This window comes from Oryx dammah, unplaced genomic scaffold (assembly GCF_014754425.2).
Source record: "Oryx dammah isolate SB20612 unplaced genomic scaffold, SCBI_Odam_1.1 HiC_scaffold_17, whole genome shotgun sequence".
NCBI classification, from domain to species: Eukaryota; Metazoa; Chordata; class Mammalia; order Artiodactyla; family Bovidae; genus Oryx; species Oryx dammah.
In genome coordinates this window covers 77,694,033-77,716,510 of record NW_024070201.1, presented here as the reverse complement: position 1 = coordinate 77,716,510, position 22,478 = coordinate 77,694,033, and the positions used below count along the sequence as shown (strand labels likewise).

General features: G+C 59.6%; 2 protein-coding genes and 1 long non-coding RNA gene across 7 annotated transcripts in view; 2 read left to right on the top strand and 1 right to left on the bottom strand.

Moving 5' to 3' along the window:
• Positions 1–5,006, top strand: part of SLC43A1 (solute carrier family 43 member 1) — a 30,422-nt gene extending 25,416 nt beyond the window's left edge. For 2 of the 5 annotated variants that reach the window (XM_040259376.1, XM_040259378.1), the window contains 3 exons: positions 93–166; positions 2,695–2,818; positions 4,337–5,006. In XM_040259376.1, coding sequence (XP_040115310.1) covers positions 93–166; positions 2,695–2,818; positions 4,337–4,483 — 345 coding nt within the window. In that variant the 3' untranslated portion in view covers positions 4,484–5,006. The remainder of the gene's footprint in view (positions 1–92; positions 167–2,694; positions 2,819–4,336) is intronic. The other 3 variants (XM_040259377.1, XM_040259380.1, XM_040259381.1) reach the window with 2 other exon arrangements.
• A 2,788-nt stretch (positions 5,007–7,794) lies between these two features.
• Positions 7,795–11,402, top strand: LOC120877072. The gene is made up of 3 exons (XR_005724261.1): positions 7,795–8,903; positions 9,182–9,352; positions 10,972–11,402. It is a non-coding gene; the product is annotated as an uncharacterized LOC120877072 (long non-coding RNA).
• The window catches only part of RTN4RL2 (reticulon 4 receptor like 2), a 15,551-nt gene continuing 4,433 nt past the window's right edge, over positions 11,361–22,478 (bottom strand). The window contains exons 2-3 of the mRNA XM_040259375.1: positions 20,175–20,653; positions 11,361–12,730 (exon numbers count right to left, since the gene is read on the bottom strand). Of these exons, the coding sequence (XP_040115309.1) occupies positions 11,981–12,730; positions 20,175–20,653 (1,229 nt within the window). The 3' untranslated portion in view covers positions 11,361–11,980. The remainder of the gene's footprint in view (positions 12,731–20,174; positions 20,654–22,478) is intronic.

The window sequence follows — 22,478 nt, the reverse complement described above, 5'->3', positions numbered from 1 at the left end:
CGCTCCGCCCCTCACCTCTGCCCCCTCCCCTCTCTGCTCCCCCGGCTCTGCCCCCACCGCCCTTCACTTCCGCCCTCTCCCTTCCGTTGCAGTTTATGACCTTCGTCCTGCACACCATGGTGCGCGGCTTCTACCACTCGGCCTGCGGAGGCCTCTACGCCGCGGTGTGAGTCAGCCGGGCGGATGGCCTTCCCGAGGGCTCCCCTTGGCGCACCCCTCCCCAGCCTCCCTCCCTGGAACGCTGGCGTCTGTGGCGCTGCGTGGTAAAGACCCTGCCTGCCAGTGCTGGAGATGTCAGAGATGCGGGTTCGATCCCTGGGTGGGGAAGATCTTCCAGAGGCGGGCATGACAACCCCCTCCAGTATTCTTGGGCTTCCCTGGTTTCTCAGTTGGTAAAGAATCCATCTGCAGTGTGAGAGACCTGGGTTCGACCCCTGGATGGGGAAGATCCCCTGGAGGAGGACATGGCAACCCCTCCAGTAGTCGATTCTGGAGAATTCCAGGGATAGAGGAGCCTGGGGACTCCTGTGGTTCACAGCGTCACAAAGAGTGGGACCCGACTGAGCGACTCAGCAGCAACAACAGCTGCAGGGTGGGTGAGGATCTGGAGGTGGTGCAGCTCACTGCCCTCTCCCAGCTCCCTAGTGACGGGGTGCTCCCTGCCTCAGAGGCAGCCCTCTTGGGACGACTCGGCCGTCAGAGCGTCCTCCCTTAGGGGCAGCTGACACCCTTGGTTTGGCCCTGCATCTCCCGCTCCCTTCTCGGAGTGGCCCCTCTGCCCCCGTCAGCCCTGCTGGACTCTCCAGACCGCAGTCTCTTTGCCTCATAACGTCCCTGCTTCATGTGGGGCACCCCCCCTCCCCTGGCACCCCCTTCCCCTGCCCCTGTGGCTTCTGGTTTCCATGCCGAGTGTCTCTCCTGTAGGGGTGATGGCGAAAGTGGGGTGCCAGCACTGTAGCGGCTGTGGAGTGCTTTCTCCGCGGTGGGTGCAGGGTGAGACGCCGACCCCTCCCTTATCCAGACCTCGGAGTGGCTGCACCTGGGCCGGGGGTCACCCTGGATTCCACATGCTCATTGCTGACAGCCCAGGTCATGCTCCACGCTCCACAGATGCCACATGCGGCCCATCTCAGCATCCCTGGCGATGGCATGCCCGTCCTGGATCGTGGCTGCTGCCGCCTCCCAGCGATCGCCCGTCTTCCCCAATCTGCCCTTGCCTCCCCCGGTATTTCTAATGCAAGAGCTGGAGACACCCGTTGGGACATATGTCTCTTCCCATCTCTCCATGGCTGCCTCTCTCGTCTCACGTAGAGAAAAAGCCAAAGGCTCTGTTATGGCTCAAAGCGTCCTGCCTGGGCATCCAGTGGTTAAGAATCTCAGTGCAGGGGATATGCCCTCGACCCCAGGGCGGAGAACTAAGATCCCAGAAGCTGTGGAGCAGCTCAGCCCACCTGTCACGACTGCCAAGGTCCCGCGAACCGAGATGGAGACCTGCTGTAGCCAAATGAAGAAATGTGTTAGAACAAATAAAGAGGCCCCGCAGGGTCTGGGCCCCTCTCCCTTCCCTTCCCCACCGTGCTCACCTCCGTCTCCTGCTGCGGCTGCCTCTGCTGCAGAAACCTCGTCCGCTCCTCCCCAGCACCCCTCTTCCTGGCTAGTTCTTCCCCCAGACGTCCACAAGCCAGCTGCCTCGCCTTGTTAGGGGCTTTCCCCCAGGGCCTCCTCTGAGCCTTCCCCACCTCCCTGGAAGCGCCCTGCTCTGCTTGCCTTTGTTCCTCAGCTCTGTCACCTTCTGACACGCGGCGCTTTCTCGGTACTTGGCCCCGCCCAGTGGCACGTATGAGCTTAATTCCCTGACCAGGGACCGAACCTGTGTCCCCCTGAAGTGGAAGCTAGGAACCCTAACCACTGGACCACCAGGGAAGTCCCCACTATGTGTTTACTTCGCTTCTTTTGTGATTACTACCCAGCCGCCCAGAATGCCACCTCCAGCTCTGGTTCTTTGCTCTCTCCACACACCTAGAACAGTGCCTGGCACATGGTAGGAGCTCAATAAGTAATGCGTCAAAAGAATAAAAACAGCCCGGTGAGGTTAGCACTCTCCCTGTTTTTAGGGAAGGAAGTGAAGTTCAGAGAGGCTGAGTTACTTGCTGTTATCACACAGCTGCTGGTGGTGGTTTAGTCGCTCAGTCGTGTCTGACTCTTGTGACCACATGGACTGTAGTCCGCCAGGCTCCTCTGTCCATGGGCTTTCCCAGGCAAGAATACTGGAGTGGGTTGCCATTTCCTTCTCCAGGGGATCTTCCCGACCCAGGGATTGAACCCTGGTCTCCTGCACCTTAGGCAGAGTCTTTACCAACTGAGCTTCGAGGGAAGCTAGTAGGTGTCAGAAACCGGCTCTGTAGCCTTCAAGTCATAGCATATATCCTCAGGACCAGGGCATATGCAGAGAGCCTGAGGCTTTTTAAATGTTTGCCACGCCACTTGGCATGTTAGCTCCCCAGCCAGGGATGGAACCCTCACCTCCAGCATTGGGAGCACGGTCTTTAGCACTGGACTGTCAGGCCCGTCCTGAGCCTGAACTTTTAACCTCTGCCTCGCCTGGTGGACAGAGCATGATGTCCAGGGCTGGAGGGCACAGGCCGGGCTGGAGAGGAGCGTGCGCCCCTCACGCGGGCCCCTTCTCTTCGGCAGGTACCCGTCCAAACACTTCGGGACCCTGACGGGCCTGCAGTCCCTCCTGAGTGCTGTGTTTGCCCTGCTGCAGCAGCCTCTCTTCATGGCCATGGTGGGGCCCCTGAAAGGAGAGCCCTTCTGGGTGAGCGGCAAGGGGGCATGGGAGCCATGGGAGCCCCCTGCCTGGGTGCAGCTGAGGAGCTGGGGGTGGGGGGCTCTCGCAGGTGGCGGAATCTTTCATTCTTATCTCAGCCAGGAGGCACCGTGGAGGTCTCTCATCTGGGGGTTTCCAACTGGCGGTCGGTCAAACCTCCTTATAGACGCCCCAGCCTGGGCCCAGGATGCTGTAATAAGCTCCCAGGTGACCTGGGGATTGGCCCAGTCCTGATCCAAGGCAGGGACCTTCTCTCCTAGAAAGGGGCTCCTCCAAATCTTCTGAGCTCAAACACCCACAGTGCTGGGGCACCAGCCGTTGGTCTTGTTGGAAAGGCTTTTCCTCGCATTGAACTGATCCTACCTCCCTAAAGCTGACATCTGCCCCGGGGATCCAGGCACTCCCCTCAACCCTCCCACCAGAGCACGACAGCTACTGTGTCCCGAGTGCTCACCAGGCACTGATAAGTACATCAGTGCAGTTCAGTCGCTCAGTCCTGTCCGGCTCTTTGCGACCCCATGGACCGCAGCACGCCAGGCCTCCCTGTCCATCACCACCTCCTGGAGTTTACCCAAACTCATGTCCATCGAGTTGGTGATGCCATCCAACCATCTCATCCTCTGTCCTCAATCTTCTTCTGCCCTCAATCTTTCCCAGCATCAGGATCTTTTCCAGCGAGTTGGTTCTTCGCCTCAGGTGGCTTCAGCTTCGGCCTCAGTCCTTAGTGTATTTTTATTGAACGTGGCCACCATTGCCAGAGGAGGTGGGGTGTAGACTCGAGGTGACTGGCCCGTGAGCCATCGCATGAGGAACGGGGTGGGCTGTGTGTGGGGTCTGAGCAGGGCCCCCCGGGCCTCCTGCCCCCGCTGCACACGGCGCCCATGGTCGCCCGCCACCACCCTGCCACGGGACCCCACTACCCACATCCTCAGAAGCCCAGGCTCCCAGCCAACACCAGGTCATTTGGACCCTGGCATCAGGTGGGGTTCAGACCCGGCTCTGGAGCTCTATGGGCATCCCGTGAGACGCTGGCGGAGAGCAGCTGCCCACAGCAAGGGCTCGCTCTGTGTATCTTCTGGCCCAGAACCAGTCCACCCTAAAGGCGATCAGTCCTGGGTGCTCATTGGAAGGACTGATGCTGAAGCTGAAACTCTAGTACTTTGGCCACCTCATGCGAAGAGTTGACTCATTGGAAAAGACCCTGATGCTGGGAGGGATTGGGGGCAGGAGGAGAAGGGGACGACAGAGGATGAGATGGCTGAATGGCATCACTGACTCGATGGACATGAGTCTGAGTGAACTCTGGGAGTTGGTGACGGACAGGGAGGCCTGGCGTGCTGCGGTTCATGGGGTCGCAGAGTCGGACACGACTGAGCGACTGAACTGCACTGAACAGGACCCGGGGTGCAGATGGCTGCCTTCTCCCTGAGGGAGGCTGAGCGGCCCCCGAGGGTGAGGAGGGTGGACAGCTTGCCTCTTTTTTTTCTCTTTCTCCCTGCCCTGCAGGTGAATCTGGGCCTCCTGCTCTTCTCACTCCTGGGGTTCCTGTTACCATCCTACCTCTTCTGCTACCGCGCCCGGCTCCAGAGGGCAGATGTCGCCCGCTGGGGGGCCCCCCTGAAGACGCCCGGCGGCCCCAAGGTGGCGGCCTAGGCCTCCCGAGTCCCAGGGCCTGGACCACAGGCGGCCGCGGCCTGCACAGAGGCACTGACTCTCCCTGTGACCTCCGCACAGCACCAGGGACCACGGATTTATAAATAACGGGTGAAGTTCTATTTTTGTGGGGACGTGTGAAAAAGAAAGAAAAAAAGAAATCCCCAAAGCCACGCTCCATTGACCGAAGACGGCCCCTGTGCCAGGATCGAACCTTCTTGAACCTGGGGTTGGAGGGCCCAGGGTGCGGCCCTGCACTTCCTCTGGGCCTCGTCCGAGGGGCCTGCCCGCTCATGGCTCCTGGGGGCCTGTGGGGTCAGCCAACAGGTGGCCCCTCAGCTGTGCAGGGCCCAGGGTATGCGCGATCGCGTGTGGAACTCCCTTCTCCTCTGGGGAAAGGGGTCGCGTCCTGAGGCCTCCGCGTGGGAGGGAAGCCCCTCCTGGGGGCTGAAGGGCGGGTTCTCTCCCTGATGCTGCTGCCTGCAGATCTCGGAGGAAATAAAAAGGGAAGTGAGAGACTGGCTGCGGTGTGCCTGCCTGTGTCTGGGTGGTGGTGGGGGGGTGTCTTCCCACACCTCCATCCCCCTTCCTCACCCAGGCTCAGCTGGGCATTAACTAGGGCACTTAAGGTGCCAGCCTGTCCACCCCCAGCTGCCTGTCTGAGCTCCGTGTTCTCTGCCGTGCCCTGGAGCAGGGGAAGGTCCTGCACTCAGCTCCTCCCCCGCCACTTCTCAGGGTTTGGGGTACATCTGGCAGGGAGGTTGTCCCTTCTTCCTACCTACAATCAAGGCAGGAGGCTTTGGAAAAAATGCTAAGGCGCGCCTCTTGAACTTTCTTGTCTGGTGTCTCTGGAGATCTATTGAAAGTAACATTTGGGGGGGGTGTCCTGTTTTATCTTAAAACAATGCAAATTTTGAGCTTCATCTTGTGCTATATTTATATTTACTTTCAGGAATAAAGGGAGACTTTAAAAGTTACCTGCATCAAGGGAAGACACCGTCTTTGAGGGCAAGGGGCCGTCCAGGAAGCTATACCTCATTTATTACACTCCTGCTTCTTTCTGGCCTGGGACATAAACCTGAAACTCACAGAGGGGAGGGACGCAGCAGGGAGGGGCCTGTGTGTGGAGGCTCTGCCTGTTCCAGCCACACAGGCCCCTCACTGAGTCCTCACCGTAGAGGTCGGTGTCTCCCGGTCTGAGCCTTCCTCTCTCTACAAAACGACCCGGAGACCCACGGGCACAGAGCTGGCAGGTGGTGGGGCTGGGCGTTGTGGCTGCTGAGTGCCAAGCTCAGGTCTGCCGGGGCACTCAGCGAGAGAAGGAAGGAAGGAAGTTCTGAGATTGTCAGCCCAGCTCTCTGCTGCCCTCTCAGGGCGGGGAGGAACCACAAAGGCCTTATGTACCACCCTACTCCCCCCAAACCTAGGAGAACCCCGAAATAATGGCCCCGGAGGACAGTATTACAGAGGAGCCCTCCCTTTGTCTGCAAGTCTCTTTAGAAGCTGAGTCAGTAGACTGACTCCCCCATTTGACGGATGTCCAGCGGGATCTGGAGACGTGGCTAAGCCACACGGAGCATCCCTGGCTGCTCGCAGCCCAGGCTCCTGGCTTCCCACGGTGTCTTTTTCGCAAAGTAGGAAACCAGATTTGGACCGCATCCGCCAGCGGGTTGGACGGGCTCCCAGCGGCCTTGCCCGGGTCTCGCTGCACTCTGTGCCTGGGGACCTTGACTTTCCGTCCAGTCCGGTGGAAGCGGATCACAAAAGATGAACGGGAGAGGGGCGAGCGGAGGGAGCCCGGCTGTGCGCCCCGGACTCTGCGCTCCGCAGGCGGCGCTGCGTGGCTGCGGCTGGGACGGGGTTGGGGGAGCCACGGGGGACCCTACACCCTCCCTCGACAATCCCTGCCCGCTCGTCCGCCTCTCCTGGGTCGCATCTCCAGACCCCTCCCCTAAGATAGCCCCGTGCCCCGCTACCACGGAGCCAGCGACCCTCGAGGCTGAAGGAGGGGGTCTTGACCGCGCCCCCGCCCATGCCCAGAGGGCATGGGATCGGGTGGGGGACTCGGGCGGGGATCTCGACCTCCTTGGGGCGGAGTGTCTTCTCACCCCGTGTCCCCCAGGCGGGGGCGCTTGGGGAGGGGGCTGGCGGGGGCGGCCGCGAGCTGGAGCCTGTTTGTCGCGGCGCCGCCGAATGGAACAGATGGCTGGGAGGGGGGGACAGGGTACGTGGCGGGGAGGAGGAGGCTGCGGGGGCCGGGGGCTGAGGAACTCAGGATTTTGACGCCCCAAGTCTCCCGGGAGAAGCGCCCCTCCCCACCTCTTCCCAGAAAGAGGGGGCGGGCAAGCGCCTGCCCTTTCTCCCCCCTGAGGGCCCCCCCGCAAACCCCGCCGTCCCCCCGGGGGCGCGCCCCTCACCCCCGGGACCCCGAGAGCGGGCGGCGTCCAGGCCGCCGGGACGCAAGGGTTAATGGGGGTCCCCACCCCCGCTCCGAGGGGCGAGGGGGCTGCGGGACGCGGGGCGAGACTTCTGGGGGAAAACGTGCTAATTGGAACGTAACGCAGATGAGCTGGGGTGGGGGCTGGGCAGGGCACAGGGCGGGGGTCGGAGGGCGAGGGATCCGAGGCGTGGGCTGGCGGCTCCCGCCAGGGCAGTGAGGGGGACCGCCGCGGAGGCCCGCGGGTTTCTGCAGAGGCCACCCCCCGACCCTGCGCCCCAGAAGAACGCGGCTCTCTCAATCTCCGGTTGGGGTCTCAGATTCCCCGCGAAGGGGGCGGGCAGCGTGCAAGTGACTGTCCCCGCCGGCGGCTTACCTCGGGCGCGACCCTCACCGCGGCCCCGCCCCGTCTGTCTCCTGCATCCTTCTCCGCCCCCATCTGCGGCATCACCCTGTCCACGCAAGAGTCCTGCCCCTGGCTTCCACCAGGATCTAGTTTTTTTTCACTTTGCTTTCTCCTGTCTGCCCCCCCTCGGGACCACCCCACCTCCGGGGAGCTGTTTCTCCGCCTTCAGAGACCTTCCTAACCCACCCCCACGTGTTAAAATGCAGATGCCAGGGCTCAGGGAGAAACCGGTCCGGTGGGTCTCAGGGGCTTGGGAACCTGCGTCTTAGCCGTTTCCCACCGAATCAGATGGGAAAGACCTTCACTCTCAGAAGCGCTGGGTGAGGACTGGGAAGCCTTGACAAGCCTTCCTCACCGGCCGCTCCCGACTTCTCTCGAAGGGTCCTGCCCTCCCCCCTGCTTGTGCGGTCACCTTGCCTTCCAGGGCACAAGAAGGTGCCAGGAAGGACAGAAGGAGGCAGAGAGGGAGGAGGAAGCAGTGAGTCTGTGCCTGCTACTCCCTCTCTGAGCTGGGCCTTCCTTAGCCTTCCTCTCTCTGTGCCGGGGCCCTCTGCTGCAGCGGGGAGTCGTCCTCAATCAGGCCACCAGCCTTGCCTCACTATCTCCCTTCCCTTCCCCAGCTCATCTGAAGTTTCTAGGAAGGCCAAAGGCTCCTGGGATGGGCCGTTTGGGTGTTAGGAGGGAATGGCAGAGCCTGAGTCCCCACCTCCCCAAGAAAGAGGCAAAAGCACCCCTGGGATTGAAAGAAAAACCGGAGGAGGTGGGCAGGGCTTGGAGAAAGATAACAGCAAACACATGGGTGACCTTCAAGGGCCTTACACTTACTCCCCAAGACAGCTCCCTTTAGGCAGGTGCTGTCGCCCCCAGGTTGTAAATTGCAAAACCAAAGGAGGGATGCTCAGAGAGGTTAAGTGACTTGCTCAAGGTCACACCGCAAGTGGGAAAATAACTCGGTCATTCACACCTCTACGTCTCCCAGAGCCTTTCTCAGGAGGCTGCTGGGAGGTGCCCCAGGCCTGCCCTGCCTGCCCCACCCCCGGCGGCCGTGGGGACAGGAGAGGGGGCCTTGCAGAGATGAAAAGGGAACATCTGATAGGTCTGGCTGGAAGCATTAAAAATTCATCTAGAAACCTGACCCCAGCTGGACCTTGGGCCTACCACCTGGACTGTCCCCGGCCTGGCGGCCTCTCAGAGCCTGACGGGCAAATGTCACTTCCACAGGGTTATGGGAGCCTCCTCCCACCCTCACCCCGCAAGTCTTTGCCTTTCATAGGAGAGGGGTTCTCTCATGGATTTGGGAGCTAACATCGGGAGTCAGCAGCTCAAAAAGCAGGGCTGACAGCCCTCCCCCCACTCTGAGTGTAAGAACCTTAGAGGTTTAAGGGCTTATGGACCTTGTCATCTGGTGTCCTTCTCTGCCTCTCCCCAGGCAGAGAGATGCTCACGCTCAGGTTAGGGTTCCTGCGCCTGAGTGTGATACCCACGGTGGCCGGTAGGGGGCAGCCACCTCCTGGGAGCCAGCCCTAGCCTGAGCCTCTGCCAGCAGCTTTGAAGGAGAACAGAACCCCAGGGCTAAGGTCAGCAAGATGGAGCTTTGGCCTTGGGGAGGGGCTCTGGACTCTGTTATCTGAGGCAGGGGGCGAAGGTCCCACGTCTGAGGAAGACTGAGGAACTTTAGGAGAGGTGCAAAGTGGATTTGTGGGGTTCACATTCATGGTGATGGAGGGCCCACATGGTGCAATCTTTCCAGCTGGAGTGAAGATGGGAGGGGGGGCCAGGAGAGAAAAAGAAAGCGAGGACCGGACGCTGCAGGGCCTCCAAGGCTTTGCTAAGACGTTTTATCTTTAACTTGCAGGGGAACAGGGAGCCCGTGGTTACGTGCCTGAGTAACAGAATGACATAATGCGAGTTCTGGTCTGATGGATCTGGCCAACATGGGCCAGCAGAGTGGGAGGCAGCGAGAGATCGAATGCAGGAAACCGGGAGAGGAGGTTACTGCTATTTTCTTCCACATTCTAAGCATGAGGTAATGGGGAGATGCATCAGGCAGGGAGCTGGGGTGGGGAGGGATGGGAAGGAAGGGCTGGGCGGGGGCCGCGGGGGGACTGGGTGGGTGAGCTGATGGGAGATTCAAGGAAGAAACGGAGGAGCTCACCGCCACTGGTGTTGGGCAGCCGGAGAACACGGGCTGGGGTGCGGGGGTGGGCACTCGGTGGGGGGCATCCAGGAGGTTCCTCTCGGGGCTGGGCAGTCTTGCACAAACCCCCTCCCCTCTCTGAGTGGGCCTGCACTGCCCCCTCGGAGCATCCCTGGGGGGTGGACCGGATGGCCTTGCAAGGCCCTCTGGTCTCAGGGTGTGCGGCTCAGGCTTATCCGTCTGGGTTGTCTGAGGAGGCTGGGGTCTGGGTGTGTGAGATCTCGGGGTGGTCTCTGTGCGGGGACTCCTGGGAGTGGCTGTGCACGCCCGTTGGTATTTGGGGTGCATCTGCCTGTTTGTGGGGCCCGTGGGTGTTGGCGTGCCTGCATGTGCTCTCTCTCGCTCTCCTTTGGTGCGAGTGTGTGTGAGAGAGCTTGTGAGCGTGGGTGTGCACGTGATGGGCGTCTGTGGGTCTGTCTGGGCGGGTGGGGGCCGGGGTGGGGGAAAGTGGCCTTGCTGTCGGCTTCCTCCCGAGGCTCACAGCTCCCCCTGCCGCCCCCGCCCCCCAGCTTTCACCGTTCTGAAATAGCATCTGGACCAAAGGTCCATGAATATTTCACGATGATAATTCTGTGACCTGGACAGGCTGCTTCTGATTTACCAGCATCCTCCCCTCCCCCTTCCTGCCCAGGCCCCAGCAGTCCCTCTTCCTTCAGAGCTCTTGCAGGCTGGCCCCCTAAGCCCACTCATCAGCCTCCTCAAAGCCAGTATGACAGGCGCCCCTGTGAGACCCCAGACTCAGCACTCTCCATTGCACCCCAACCTCACACCTTTATCCAAAGTCTGCCTGCTTCAGGCCACAGACAGTAACTCTTTCCCATTCCATCCTCCGCTCTCCACCAGCCTTCTGGGACCCCTGGCCAAGGCCACAGGCCCTCAGCATCCTTAAGCCCTGGCACCACGGTATCCCCTTTTCATCCCCCAGCTTCCAAGTTACACTCTTAACCCTAAATTTAAACCATCCAAGTCTCCCCCAGTTGCTTCTGGCAGACGAGACTCACCCAAGTCCTTCTCGGCCAAGGCTCTCCCCTTTCCCTAGCCTCTCCTTCACACACTGGAAAGATGAAGCTTCTCATCATACCTCAAGTGAGCAAGACACCCCCACTTGGGATTCTCATCCCTCTGATCACCAAAATCCCTCGGCTTCTACACTAACCCGCTTGGAGAACTGCTTCTCTAACTGGATTCCTCCCTGATGTCTTCTGCCTCACAGGAGCCAAGGGGAAGAACCTATTGGTCTACAGGGTTGCTGTGTACAGCTGTGCAGGTTGCACACCGCACAAGGGCCGAGTGTGAGCTGAACTCCAGCCTTTTGCTGTTTGCTAAAGTGTTTGCTGCGGTCTGAAGCTGTGTGGCCCTAATGAAGAGGTGCCTTTTTCAGGTTTACCCAAAGCCATGTTTGGGCTGGCTGCGACCATCGCTGCCCATGTTATCACTGCTCTTTGCAGGGGAAAGCGAGAGATGCTGCTTTTTCCTTCCTGAAGGAACAGGGCCTGGGAGAGAACCATTAGCCAGGCTGGAGGCCTTCCCCAGGCCTGGCTCCTCCGGCACAGACAATTCAGGGTCGGCTGCAGCCGCTTCTCCTGGACAGATGAGGAGGCGAGATGCCATCAGCACACTCCTGGCTTTCGGATTTCCCTGACCTGCCGGGGACTCCACAGTCACCCCCCTCCTTCCTCCGCCTTCAGTTTCTTCTTGTAGAGGCAACAGCAGGAAGCACTTGGATGCTGTGGAACGGCTCTCGATTGCTGTCTAACTCTCCCGGCCCCTGAAAGCGTGATGGTTCTAAGCCCTTCTCCCACTTTTGAGATCCTGAGCCAATAAACTTTACAGGAGATAAAATAATAGAATTTTTTAATAAACTTTTTCCCCCCCAAAACAATGTCTGTTGATCTTCACCACACAGGGGCCATGGTGGAGAGGAACGTTCTCTCCAGGCACCCTCAAAAGTGTCCAGGGTAGACTTAGGAGAAAAGTATTTCTCCAGTGTCAGGAAGTTGAGGCGGGGGGCGAGGATTAAGCAGAGGCCTGGGGCTGGCCTGACGTCCCTCCAAAGGGCTCCGGGGAGTGGCGTCCTTCCCAGAGCTTAAGAGGGCTCTGCTGGTGGGTGCTGCTCCGCAGACAAAGCTCCTCTCGAGTCCACCACAGGCGCTGGGGGACGGGGTCCGCGGCGGCCTGGGTGCCCACTCAGCCTCGGGATGGGCACGGGTTGACGGCCGGAGATGGGGAGAAAACCCTGGCCATGTCTTCGGGTGGCTAGGCCACCAGACGTGCGCTTCGGGGGCTGCCAACAGCCGGCGGCCCGGGAAGCGGGGAGAGGTGGCCGGATCCCTCGGGATGCGAGGCGCTGGGAGGAGACGGCAGGCCGCCAGCCCGCGGTGGGGACTGGAGGCGGAGGAGGAGGGGTGGGGATGGGGGGCCGGGGAGACGCCGGCCGCTTCAGTCTCAGCACCGCGGTCAGAGGTGGTGGGGCGCCAGGATCAACAGGCAAAGCAGCGGGGCGGCGAGCCCGGGCGCGCGCGCGGGGCCGCGGGAGTCCGGGGGCGCCTGGCAGGCGGCGCCGGGGCACGTCTGCTCGCCCCGCCGGTCCTCGCCACCGTAGCCGCCCCAGTAGTCGTCCTCGGTGGGCGCGTCGCCACCCGGGCGCCCCCGCGCGTCCTCGGCGGGCAGGTCGCGGTAGAGGGTGGAGGGGTCGGCCGGCGGCGCCCCGACCTCGGCCACCCCGTACAGGTGGTTGGAGGAGCTGTTGGCGCGCGCGCGGCCCCCGGGCCGCGTGGGCGCGGCGGGCGGGCAGGCCTGGAAGTCGGCCTCGCGGAGCGCGCGCAGGTCGCGGCCCCGGCGCTCGGGTGGCGAGGCGCACGTCACGTCGGAGCTGGACACGCGCGCGCGCTGGAACCAGGCCCAGAGCGGCCGCGCGCGGCAGTCGCACGCCCAGGGGTTGGCGTTGAGCCGCAGGAACTCGAGAGCCGGCAGGTCGGCCAGCGCCTCGCCGGGCAGCGAGGCCAGGCTGTTGTTGAACAGGTAGAGGATGGTGAGGCGGCCGAGGCCGCGGAAGGCCGCGCGGTGCACGCCCTGCAGCCGGTTCCCGTGCAGCAGCAGGCGGTCCAGGCTGCCCAGGCCGCGGAACACGTGCTCCGTGAGCAGCCGCAGGCGGTTCCCGTGCAGGAAGAGGTGGCTCAGGTTGGCCAGGTCCGCGAACAGGTCATCCTGGGGCGGGCATGAGGGAGAAGAAGGCAGATGAGTGCGCCTGAGGCGGCCTCGGAGGGCGTTAGGGAAGGGCGGGGAGCAGCGTGGCAGACCAGGAAGGGGCCCGCCTTCTAGAGTCCTGGGTTCGAATCCTGCCTCCTCGAACCTACTTGTGCGGGGAAAGCAGTGTAGTTCTTAGAACTTTGGAGTGCATCGGAACCCCCTGCTGATCCCGGAGCCCTGCCCCGCCCCCCACTTTCCGGAGCGCTGAGATGCTGCGGGTCTTCTCGAGTTCCCAGGTGACGCAGACGCGGCCGGCGGGAGGGCCACACTTGGAGCCGAGAGCTTACGATGTGGTTGAGCATGTCCCTTGTTTCATTTCATCTGCACATCTTGCTGACTTCCTCACTCCAAATCCTGGCCCTACTATTAACTGACCCTTGAGCAAGTCACTTGGTATCCCTGTGACTCAGTGCTTCGTCTGTAAGATGTGGTTAAATGAAACAACAGGTATTAATATATGGGGCGGGCATTGCCTGAGTTAGCCATTATTGTGAACTTGCCCAGCGATCTGTCTCCTCATCCGTAAAATGGGGGTGAGTGTACCTCCTCCTGGGTTTGTTCTGAGCCTTAAAGAAGACAATCTACGTGCAGATGAGATGGGTGAAGTCAGGGTTTAAATGCAGCTTTGCCCTCTTTGCAGCTGCGTTACCTTCTGCAAGTTATTTAGCCTGTTTCCTCAGTGTGTATAACTCAAGAGAACTCTTTCAGCAGACTGGTGGGGTGGGGGCGTTACATGAGATCTGGTAACCGTGTGGTACCCAGTCGGCACACAGACCCCCACCAATAAATGATGGTTACTATGAATGGGGGCTTCTTGGGTGGTCAGTAATGATTCACCTGCCAACTCAGAAGACAAGGGTTCGATCCCTGGGTCAGGATGATCCCCTGGAGAAGGAAATGGCAGCCCTTCAAGTATTCTTGCCTGGAGAATCCCAGCCTGGTGGGTTACAGTCCATGGGGTCATAGAAGAGCTGGGTATGACTTTAGCTATTAAACAAGAACAGCATTATGACAACAGGGTCTTAGTTACAACTAGGTTCCATCCCCTGACCTTTAACAGAGGACCTTCGGGGAGCCTGGAGGTTCTGCTACTAGGCTGGGACAGTAAGGGGACCGTGTCAGCTCCACCCCACAGGGAGAGGGGCTGTGCCCGCTGCCCAAGGCTGGGGAGTCTCTGAATCGGATCGTATTAGTGCTGGAAGGGCCCTGAACTGTGGTTCTGGGAGGGGAAGGGTGGGGTGGGTGGGCTCCTCGGAGGGGAGCTAGCAGGGGCCCGGGCTCTGTATTTTAGCCAGTTCACCAAGGTATTGGTGATGGGCAACCTGGTTAGGAAGTGGCTGCTTCTGGGTGCACCAGCCCAACCTACAGTGTTTTTTTTTTTTTGTTTTTTTTTTACAGAGGAGAGCACTGATACCCAGGCAGATGAAGGGCTCGCCAGAGAGGCGACCAGAGGCCCAGTCCTGAGGTCCCCCTCACCTTGTGGAAGACACCACTGTGGTTCGCCGACACAAGGGATCTGGTTCTGGGGGACAGGAGCATCCTCCGCCCTCAAGCCAGCTCCCCCTGGATTCCCGGTGCCTGCCAGTGGCTCTACCACTGAGATGACCCCCCCACCCAGGGCGCCCGGTCTCAGGCTCTCGGGCGGGGGTCGGGCGCTGACTCCCATCCCCCACCCCACCCCCCACCCCCCACCCCCGCCTCCACCTTCCTGTGCTCCCGCGTTGTCTCGCCCCCTCCCATCTGGCTTCCGCCCTCTCCGCTACAGGAACCGCGGCTGCCAAGAACCCTCCTCTCGGCCGCACCGAGATCCGCCCCCCTCCACCTTGAGGCTCCCTGCCGCCGCCCCGCCCCCCCGCCCCGCTCAGGTCTCCCTCCAGGGGCCTCGAGCCTGGTCCACCGGGCCCTGGCGTCCTTGTCCTTCTCTTCTCGGCTCCCCCAGGGCGGGGGCTGAATGCCTTCCACTCAAACACCTAATGAGCATTTCTCTTTTTAATGGAGTGGCCGCAAGAGTAAGATGCACCCAGAGATGCCGGGTCCAAGGAATGATATGGGAGGGAGGGGTACAGAGGGCGGAGGTGATGGGCACTTCGGGGGCTTCCGGAGGTCCGGAAGGGGCGACCCAAGTTCAGAGACCCCAGAGAACTCAGGCACCCTTGACCCGCAGCCCGTTTTCCGCTACAGAATTCCCTGAATCCAGTTTGTCTTTCTGCCCCTGCCCTTTCTGAGACCCAGCCTGGGGGGGGGGCACCCCCCACCCCCACCCCCTCCAAGCTGTTGCCAGATCCTGCTGCCACTTCCTAGGCTGCAGCTCCCAGACGCAGCCCTTCCCCTCCTCGCTCTGAAAACGGTTCTCTGCGCATTAATAAGCTCTTGACTTTCACAGCCCTCGCCCTCCCCCGCCACCCTCCCTCTGGGCAGAGAGCATCTGCTAAAGTCATCCTCTTCCATTTCGGAAAAACCACATTTCCCTCACAACACCCCCCTCCCCCGGCCCGGCCCGGCCCGCCCCGCCCGGTCGGTTCACAGCTCTCCACATCCATTTGGGATCACAGCGCAGCGTCCCTGCCCGCTTCCCTGGTCAGCATCCTGTGCTTAACCTTGCCTCTCCCCGGTCCAGCCTCCAATCAGCTGCTGGGCTGTGTGCCCTTGGGCAACTGCAGGCACCTCTCTGAGCCTCAGTTATTATTTTTTTTTTTTGTTACCCCCATCGGTGAAACAAGGAACTTGAGGTCATTGATCATTAAGATCCATACTCATCTGATATTAATGAGCAAGAGAGTGCTGGAATGTACCTCATTCATTCAACAAAGCTGCGCTGAGTGCTCTGTGCCAGGCACCCCCACGGACGGCTTCACCCATCTACCCCGGGTATCATCATCATTTGCGTCAGCAGCTGAGTAACCGAGCGCTTACCATGTGCCAGGCTCTGTGCTACACATATCCCATGTAGTAACAGGATCCTCACAGCCCTGTGAGGCAGAAAATATTATCCTCCCCCTTTCAGAGATTAGGGGAGGGAGGCTCGGAGAAAGGCAAGTGACTGGCCTAGGGTGCAATACCCAATAGGAAGTGACGTGAGGACATGAACTCTGGAGCCAGGCCTCCGAACAGCTGCCCTCTGCACTGAGACAGACCTGGAGTGATTCTAGGCTGTGCTGCTCATGCGTTCAGTGGCCTTGGACAGGACGCCTTAACTTCTCTGAGCCTCGGTGTCCTTAGCCATTGAATGGGGGGAATGATGCTTACTCTGGACAGGGCTTGCCTGATGGCTCAGCGAGTAAAGAATCCACCTGCAATGCGGGAGACCCCAGTTCGATCCCTGGGTTGAGAAGACCCTCTGGAGAAGGAATAGGCTACCCACTCCAGTATTCTGGCCTGGAGAATTCCACGGACTGTATAGTCCATGGGGTCACAAAGAGTTGGACTGACTGAGTGACTTTCACTTCACTTCAGTGGACTGGGCACACGGAGCCCTTTTCAAACAGCATCCTCTTTAAATCCTCAAACAGACTCCTGGGGTTTAGGGCATTGTCCCTATTTCACGGATGGGTCCGTTGAGGCTCAGAGTGGTTAAGTAACTTGCCCAAAGCCACAGGGCAAATGAGATCTGCCTGATGGAAACACCGCTCTTTTGTGCCACGCAGGCTGCTCCAAGGATTCAAAACAGGGTCAGTGTCTCTATCACGCAGTTCCTCTCCAGTAAGAATGGTGCTGCAGCAGAGCAGGGACCCTGTCCTTGGTCACGTCTGACGCCCTGGAACCTAGGACGCAGCCTGGCATGTGCTCAGTGAGTTAGCTGTGAGGAAGGTGCCTGCCCCAGGGCAGGGCATCTGGGCGAACCCCCGACCCGTTTCCAGCTCCACCGCCCTCCTCCTGAGCTGCTGGGGTCCTCTTCCCTCCACCAGAGCGCCCCTCCCGGGTGGCCTGGTACCATCGCGGGTCAAGCCTGTGCCCTGGGGACCTCACCCTCGCGTGTGCACCCCATCTGCCTGTGGCATCTCCTGGGCTAGTCTCTCCCGGCCGTTCACAGGCAGAGGCTGCCTCCTTCCCATCTGTGAAGGGCCAGGCGTTTCCTTCCCATGACGCCCGCACCATTCAGGCCAGGGGCATACAGAACCGGCACGCCCCATTTCAGAAGAGCCCAGCACCCCTCAGGTGCCCCCTGCCCAGGTCATTCCTGACCCCGGCCTCAGCTGCCATTTGTGATGGCGGGTCAGGCCGTGATGATCAAACTGATTCAGCACGGGACTTCACAAATACGAGTTCATTGACTCGTTACAGTTGTTGATGGAAGGTATTCTTTTTACTAGTCCCATCTTAAAGTTGGGAAAACTGAGGTTCAGAGTGGGGGGCACCAGCTTGCTGAAATCAAGTCGGAAAATAACAGAGCAAGGATGCGCACTCAGGTCTGCTAACCCTAGATTCCCTAACCTACTGGAGTGCAACTGGATGGTAGAGACACCTGGCTCTTTTTCAATTGTTAAAAAAGATTTAACCATTCAAAGATTTGATCATTTTAAAAGCCTGCATGGCATAACCGATATATGTTGATAAGGAGGTCAGGGTCTCAGTAATAGTGTTTGTCGCACTAGTAATAATTAGCAACAATAATAATTACAGTCTCCATTTATTGATATGGCCCTGTGCTAAATTTTATTTTCTCTTATTTGGCTGCACCACGTGGCACACGGGATCTTAGTTCCCTGAGCAAGGATCGAACCTGTGCCCCTTGAGGGGTAGTGTTAAGTGTTAAGCACTGGACTGCCAAGGAATTCCCTACATTTTAATACTTACGAAACTTCTTAGACCAGTATTGATATGACTAAGTACTATCATGGTTGCCAGAGAGGAAATGGACGTGGACAAAGGTTGAGTAATTTGTCCAAAGTCACACGTGAGCCAGGATTTGAACTCTGGTCTGGCAGATTCTAAAGCATGTGCTTTCAGAAATAAGCCCACTCTGCTGTTCTTATGAGTGCCACCCCCCGCACCTGGGCAGACCCCCATGGAGAATTCTGAGTGAGGAAAACGGCCTGAAATGTCACCAGATCACAAGGGTTCAAGCGCTGCTGGGTCTTCCTGGTGGTGCAACCTCAGAAACGTCATTCTGTGCCCCTGCCCCGCGCTTGCTGTGAGGCCTATGATGCTGAGATCATGCAAGTCCCCAGGCACAGGGACAGTGTTCTCAAGACTTTGGGACAAAGTCTTTGGGACCCTCGGTCTCAGCTGCCTTATCTGTAAGGAGGTGTGAACAATCCCCCAACAGGGCTGCAGAAATGAGATGAGGTGACTGCGCACACTTTGGAAACCGTGAGGAGCCAAGTTAGGAAGGAAAAAAAAGGAGTGTTCCGGCACCCACCCCTGGTCTCAGCAGAATCCTTGAAGTTGACCCATATCTTCAGGATAGGGCCCAAGATGAGCCATTTCACCGAGACCAGTATTCAATGAGGCGGGTTTCTCTTTTTAAAATAGTATCTTAACAAGCATTTATAGCATGCTTACCGTATGCCAAGCACTATCTTAAGTGCTTTACAAATTATTCATGCACTTAACGCTTCTAAAATCCCTAGGAGATGGATGCTATGACTACTCCAATTTTACAGATGGGAAAACTGAGGCTCAGGGAGGTTAAAATGTCAGACACTTGTAAATGACAGGGTTGATACCTGTAAGGTCCTTAGCACAGCACCCGACACTTAGTGTGACCGCTGATGGCTTATTGTTTAGTCACTAAGTCCTATCCAACTCTTTGTGACCCTGTGGACTGTAGCCCGCCAGGCTCCTCTGTCCACAGGATTTCCCAGGCAAGAATACTGGAGTAGGTTGTCATTTCCTTTTCCAGTGGATCCTCCCAACCCAAGGATCGAACCCACGTCTCCTGCAACGGCAGGCGCTTTCTTTACCACTGAGCCACTAGGCTGAAGGCTAGTGGGCTATTACTATCAGTAATTATGCAATAAATATGCTTGCAATGCAGGAGACCTGGGTTCAATCCCTGGGTTGGGAATATTCCCTGGAGGAGGGCATGGCAACCTACTCCAGCATTCTTGCCTGGAGACTCCCATGGACAGAGGAGTCTGGCGGGCTACAGTCCATGAGGTCACAAAGAGTTAGACACGACTAAGCAACTAAGCACAGTACAGGTAGTAAGAATAAAACACAACATATTTTCCCAGCGCACTATCTATTTTACTTCCTGTCTCTCCCCACCCCTAGAATGCTCTCCACAAAGGCAGGAGTCTCCTCTATTTTGTTCACTGCCCTTTTTTCACGAGCAAGCACTTACTGGGTGCTCAGTAAATGTTGGATTATTACTGCTATCGTTACTGTCGTTATCAGCATCGAATGCGCGCAGTGCTGAGCAGTCAGGCCCCAGCCCAGGGTGGAGAGGGAGAAGGGCCGTCCAGGTGGGTGTGGGCAGAGGGTCGCAGTTGGAGACGCAGAGGCCTGAGACTGAAAGGGGAGGCTTTTCTCCTCGGATGGTTTGGAGGGTCTGTTACTGCTTCCTGGGGAAACAGTGGGAGGACCTGACCGTCAGACAGTCAGCATAAGAACGACAGGGAGCACTATTTAGATCAATAATAATAACAATAAATAACAATTACTGTTATTCCTTCCTTTTTCTGAGCATCCATTTCCCAGCAACTTCACAGCTCATTACCCTTTCTTGTCTCCTTCTCCCATTGCGCTGAGACAGTAGGTTTGGGGGGATGGGATCCAGGACGGGTAGGGTTTCCCCTGGCCTCGGCACCCAGTGATCGGGAGCCTCCTGTGGCGTGCCAGCTGCAGTGGCCCCGCCCTCCGTGTCCCCCTGCCCGTGGCGTGGGAGGGCGTGCGGGTGGGCCAGAAAAGCCACCACGATGCCCCTCCGGGCTACACTGCCCGCGAAAAGGCAGAGTCTCCCGGAGGCAAGGGGGAGAGGAGAGATCACGGGAAGAGACACACACCTCCACCCAGACAGACTTGGGGGTGTGTGTGTGGAGTGGGCGCGTGAAGGGAGACAGACAGAAGAGGCAGAGGCAGACAGACGGGGGAGGAGAGTCAGTGAGCAAGATGGAGAGGGGCCGCGAGGGAGAGACAGACAGACAGCGAGTCAGACGGGGGAGTAGGGGAGCAGAGAAAGATGGAGGGGACCAAGGAAAGCCCGGGACCACCGCGAGGAGCAGAAGCCTTCAGAAGGGAGGGAGATGCTGAGAAGTGGAGGGAGGGGCTTAGAGACAGAGGGAGGGGCTGGGACACGGAGTGGGGTGAGACACGGAGGGAGGGGCCGGGACACGGAGATGCTGAGCAATGGAGGCTCCAGGCGCGAGGTAGGGAGGGTCTCGGGGGAGAGAGGCGAGCAGGAGGGGACGCCTGTGTTCGGGGACGCCTGTGTTCGCGTCCGCGCGCGCCGGGCGCTCACCTGTAGGTGGACCAGGCTGTTCTCCTGGAGGTAGAGGTACTGCAGGCTGACCAGGCCGCGGAAGATGGTGCCGGGCAGGCTGCTGAGCTGGCAGCGGTAGAGATGCAGCGACTGCAGCCGCTCCAGGCCCTGGAAGGTGTCAGGCTCCAGGGAGCGCAGGTGTCGGTTGTCGCCCAGGTCCAGCTCCTCGAGCGCCTGCAGGTGGCGGAAGGTGCCCGGGTAGATGGCCGAGAGGTTGTTGGAGAAGAGCCACAGGGTGAGCAGGCTGGGCCCGAAGGAGCCGGGCCGCAGCGCGCTGATGAGGTTGTTCTGCAGGAAGAGGCGCTGCGTGCCGGGCGGCAGGGCCCGCGGCACCGCCGAGAAGTTGTTGGCCTGGCAGCTCACGGTGGGTGGCGCCGGGTAGCAGGTGCAGAGCATGGGGCAGCGGGCGGCGGCAGGGGCCGCGGCCAGGAGGAGCAGCAGGACGCAGGCCGGGGGACCTGTGAGCAGACAGGCGCTGGGCGGGCTGCCAGGGGGTTAGTAGACCCCACCCACCTACCCCGAAGGGGACCGGCAGGCAGGCAGGCAGACAGGCGCTGGGGGGGCTGCCGGAGGGATGAGGGGAGTGCCAGCCACAGGCCCGCAGAACCTGCCCACCTACCCCGAAGGGGACCTGCGGGCAGACGTGGCGGGGGGGGGGTCCCCGCTGGGCAGGCTGCTGTGGGTGGGGTGGGGTGCGGGGGCAGGGTGTGCCAGCCACAGGCCCGCCCCCCCACCTACCCCTAAGCGGACCTGGGCCAAGAGCCTTGCCTTCCTAGGTTGGGGGAGGCTGGGATTCGGGGTGTAAGAGTTGCAGGCGGCCCTGGCCACTTCCACTTTTCGAGGCTTCTGGTACATTAAGATCAATGCCCAGAGGACACTCTGATAGGTTGAAAGTTGTTTGATGAGCGGCTGTCTACTTTCCTTCCCGTTTTCACTGTGACGGATCTGACGGTGACTCTGGTCTTGGGCCGGTTGTCAAGAACGGCCCAAATGTCAAGTGTTGACCACACTGCTATGTGGTCCGGGGGGGTGGGGGGCAGTCCTATACGACGTTCTATACAGCAGGGGTCCCCACCCAGGACCTAATGCCTGATGTTCTGAGGTGGCGCTGATGTAACAGTAGCAGAAATTAAGTGCACGACAACCCTTACACACCTGAATCGGCCCCAGGCCACCCCCTCTCCTGGTCCGTGTAAGAACCGTCTTCCATGAAACCGTCCCTGGTGCCAAAAAGGTTGGGGACAGCGGCTCTATGGGGCTTTGGCAGCACCCCTGTCCTGTCCGCCTTCGATGTGTGACACTCCTCCCCCTTACGAGAACCAGAAGGTCTCCAGACATCATTGCCAGTATCACTTGGGAAGAAAAACTGACCCCATTTGGGAACAGGTGGAGCTAAACCGAGACCCTCTGTGAGTCTAACGACCTATGGCCCCCTGGTGACCGCAGGCCTCCTCCCTCACCTCTCCACCCTGGAAGGGCTCTCAGGGACCAGGGGCAGGGGGTCTCTCCCTGTGGCCAGCAGCAACCTGCAGGAGAGTGGGGATGGGGTGTCCTGGATGGAAAGCTGCTTCTGGGCCCTGCCTGGGCAGAATCACCGCCCCCAGGGGTACAGCCCAGGAACCTCACTTTATACTCCAGGCTCTTCTCCTTCAAAGTCACTTAAAAAAATTTTTTTTTTTCAAAGTAACTCTTGAAGCTTGGCTATGATTCAGATGGAGAGACCCCCACGCCCCCCGAGCGCCAGCGGGGCAGTGGGCCCCTCTCCCTTCCTGACCCTGGCCTTCTGACCCTCACTGCAGCTGAGGAAGTTCTGGGGCCACCTTGACCTCTACCCTTGATCCTGGCTTCCCGAAGACTCGGAATTTTCTTCCAGCAGGTTTTGCAGCCCCCAAAGGCCAGGTGCTCATCGTCTGGGCACACAGGAAAGGGCACCCTCTGATCCAGGCAGTGTGCTAGGCCTGGGAAGGCCGAAGATCCGCTCCCTTGGACGCAAAGGATCTGAGATCCTGGGCCCTGGGGTGCGGGGGAGAGCCTGAGGGGGTCCCTGCCTTCCGGTGACCCCCGGTGTCAGAGGCGTGAATGCATCTGTGAGCCAGGTGCTCTGTACATGTACCACTCCTGGGCCCGGGGTGGCACACGGCGCCCACACGGAGTGCACACGGCGCACACACACACAGCGTGGTGCACGGCACGCACACGAAGTGCACACGGCGCACACACACACGGGGTGGCACATGGCACGCACACGGGGAGGCACTCGGCGCACACACACACGGAGTGCAC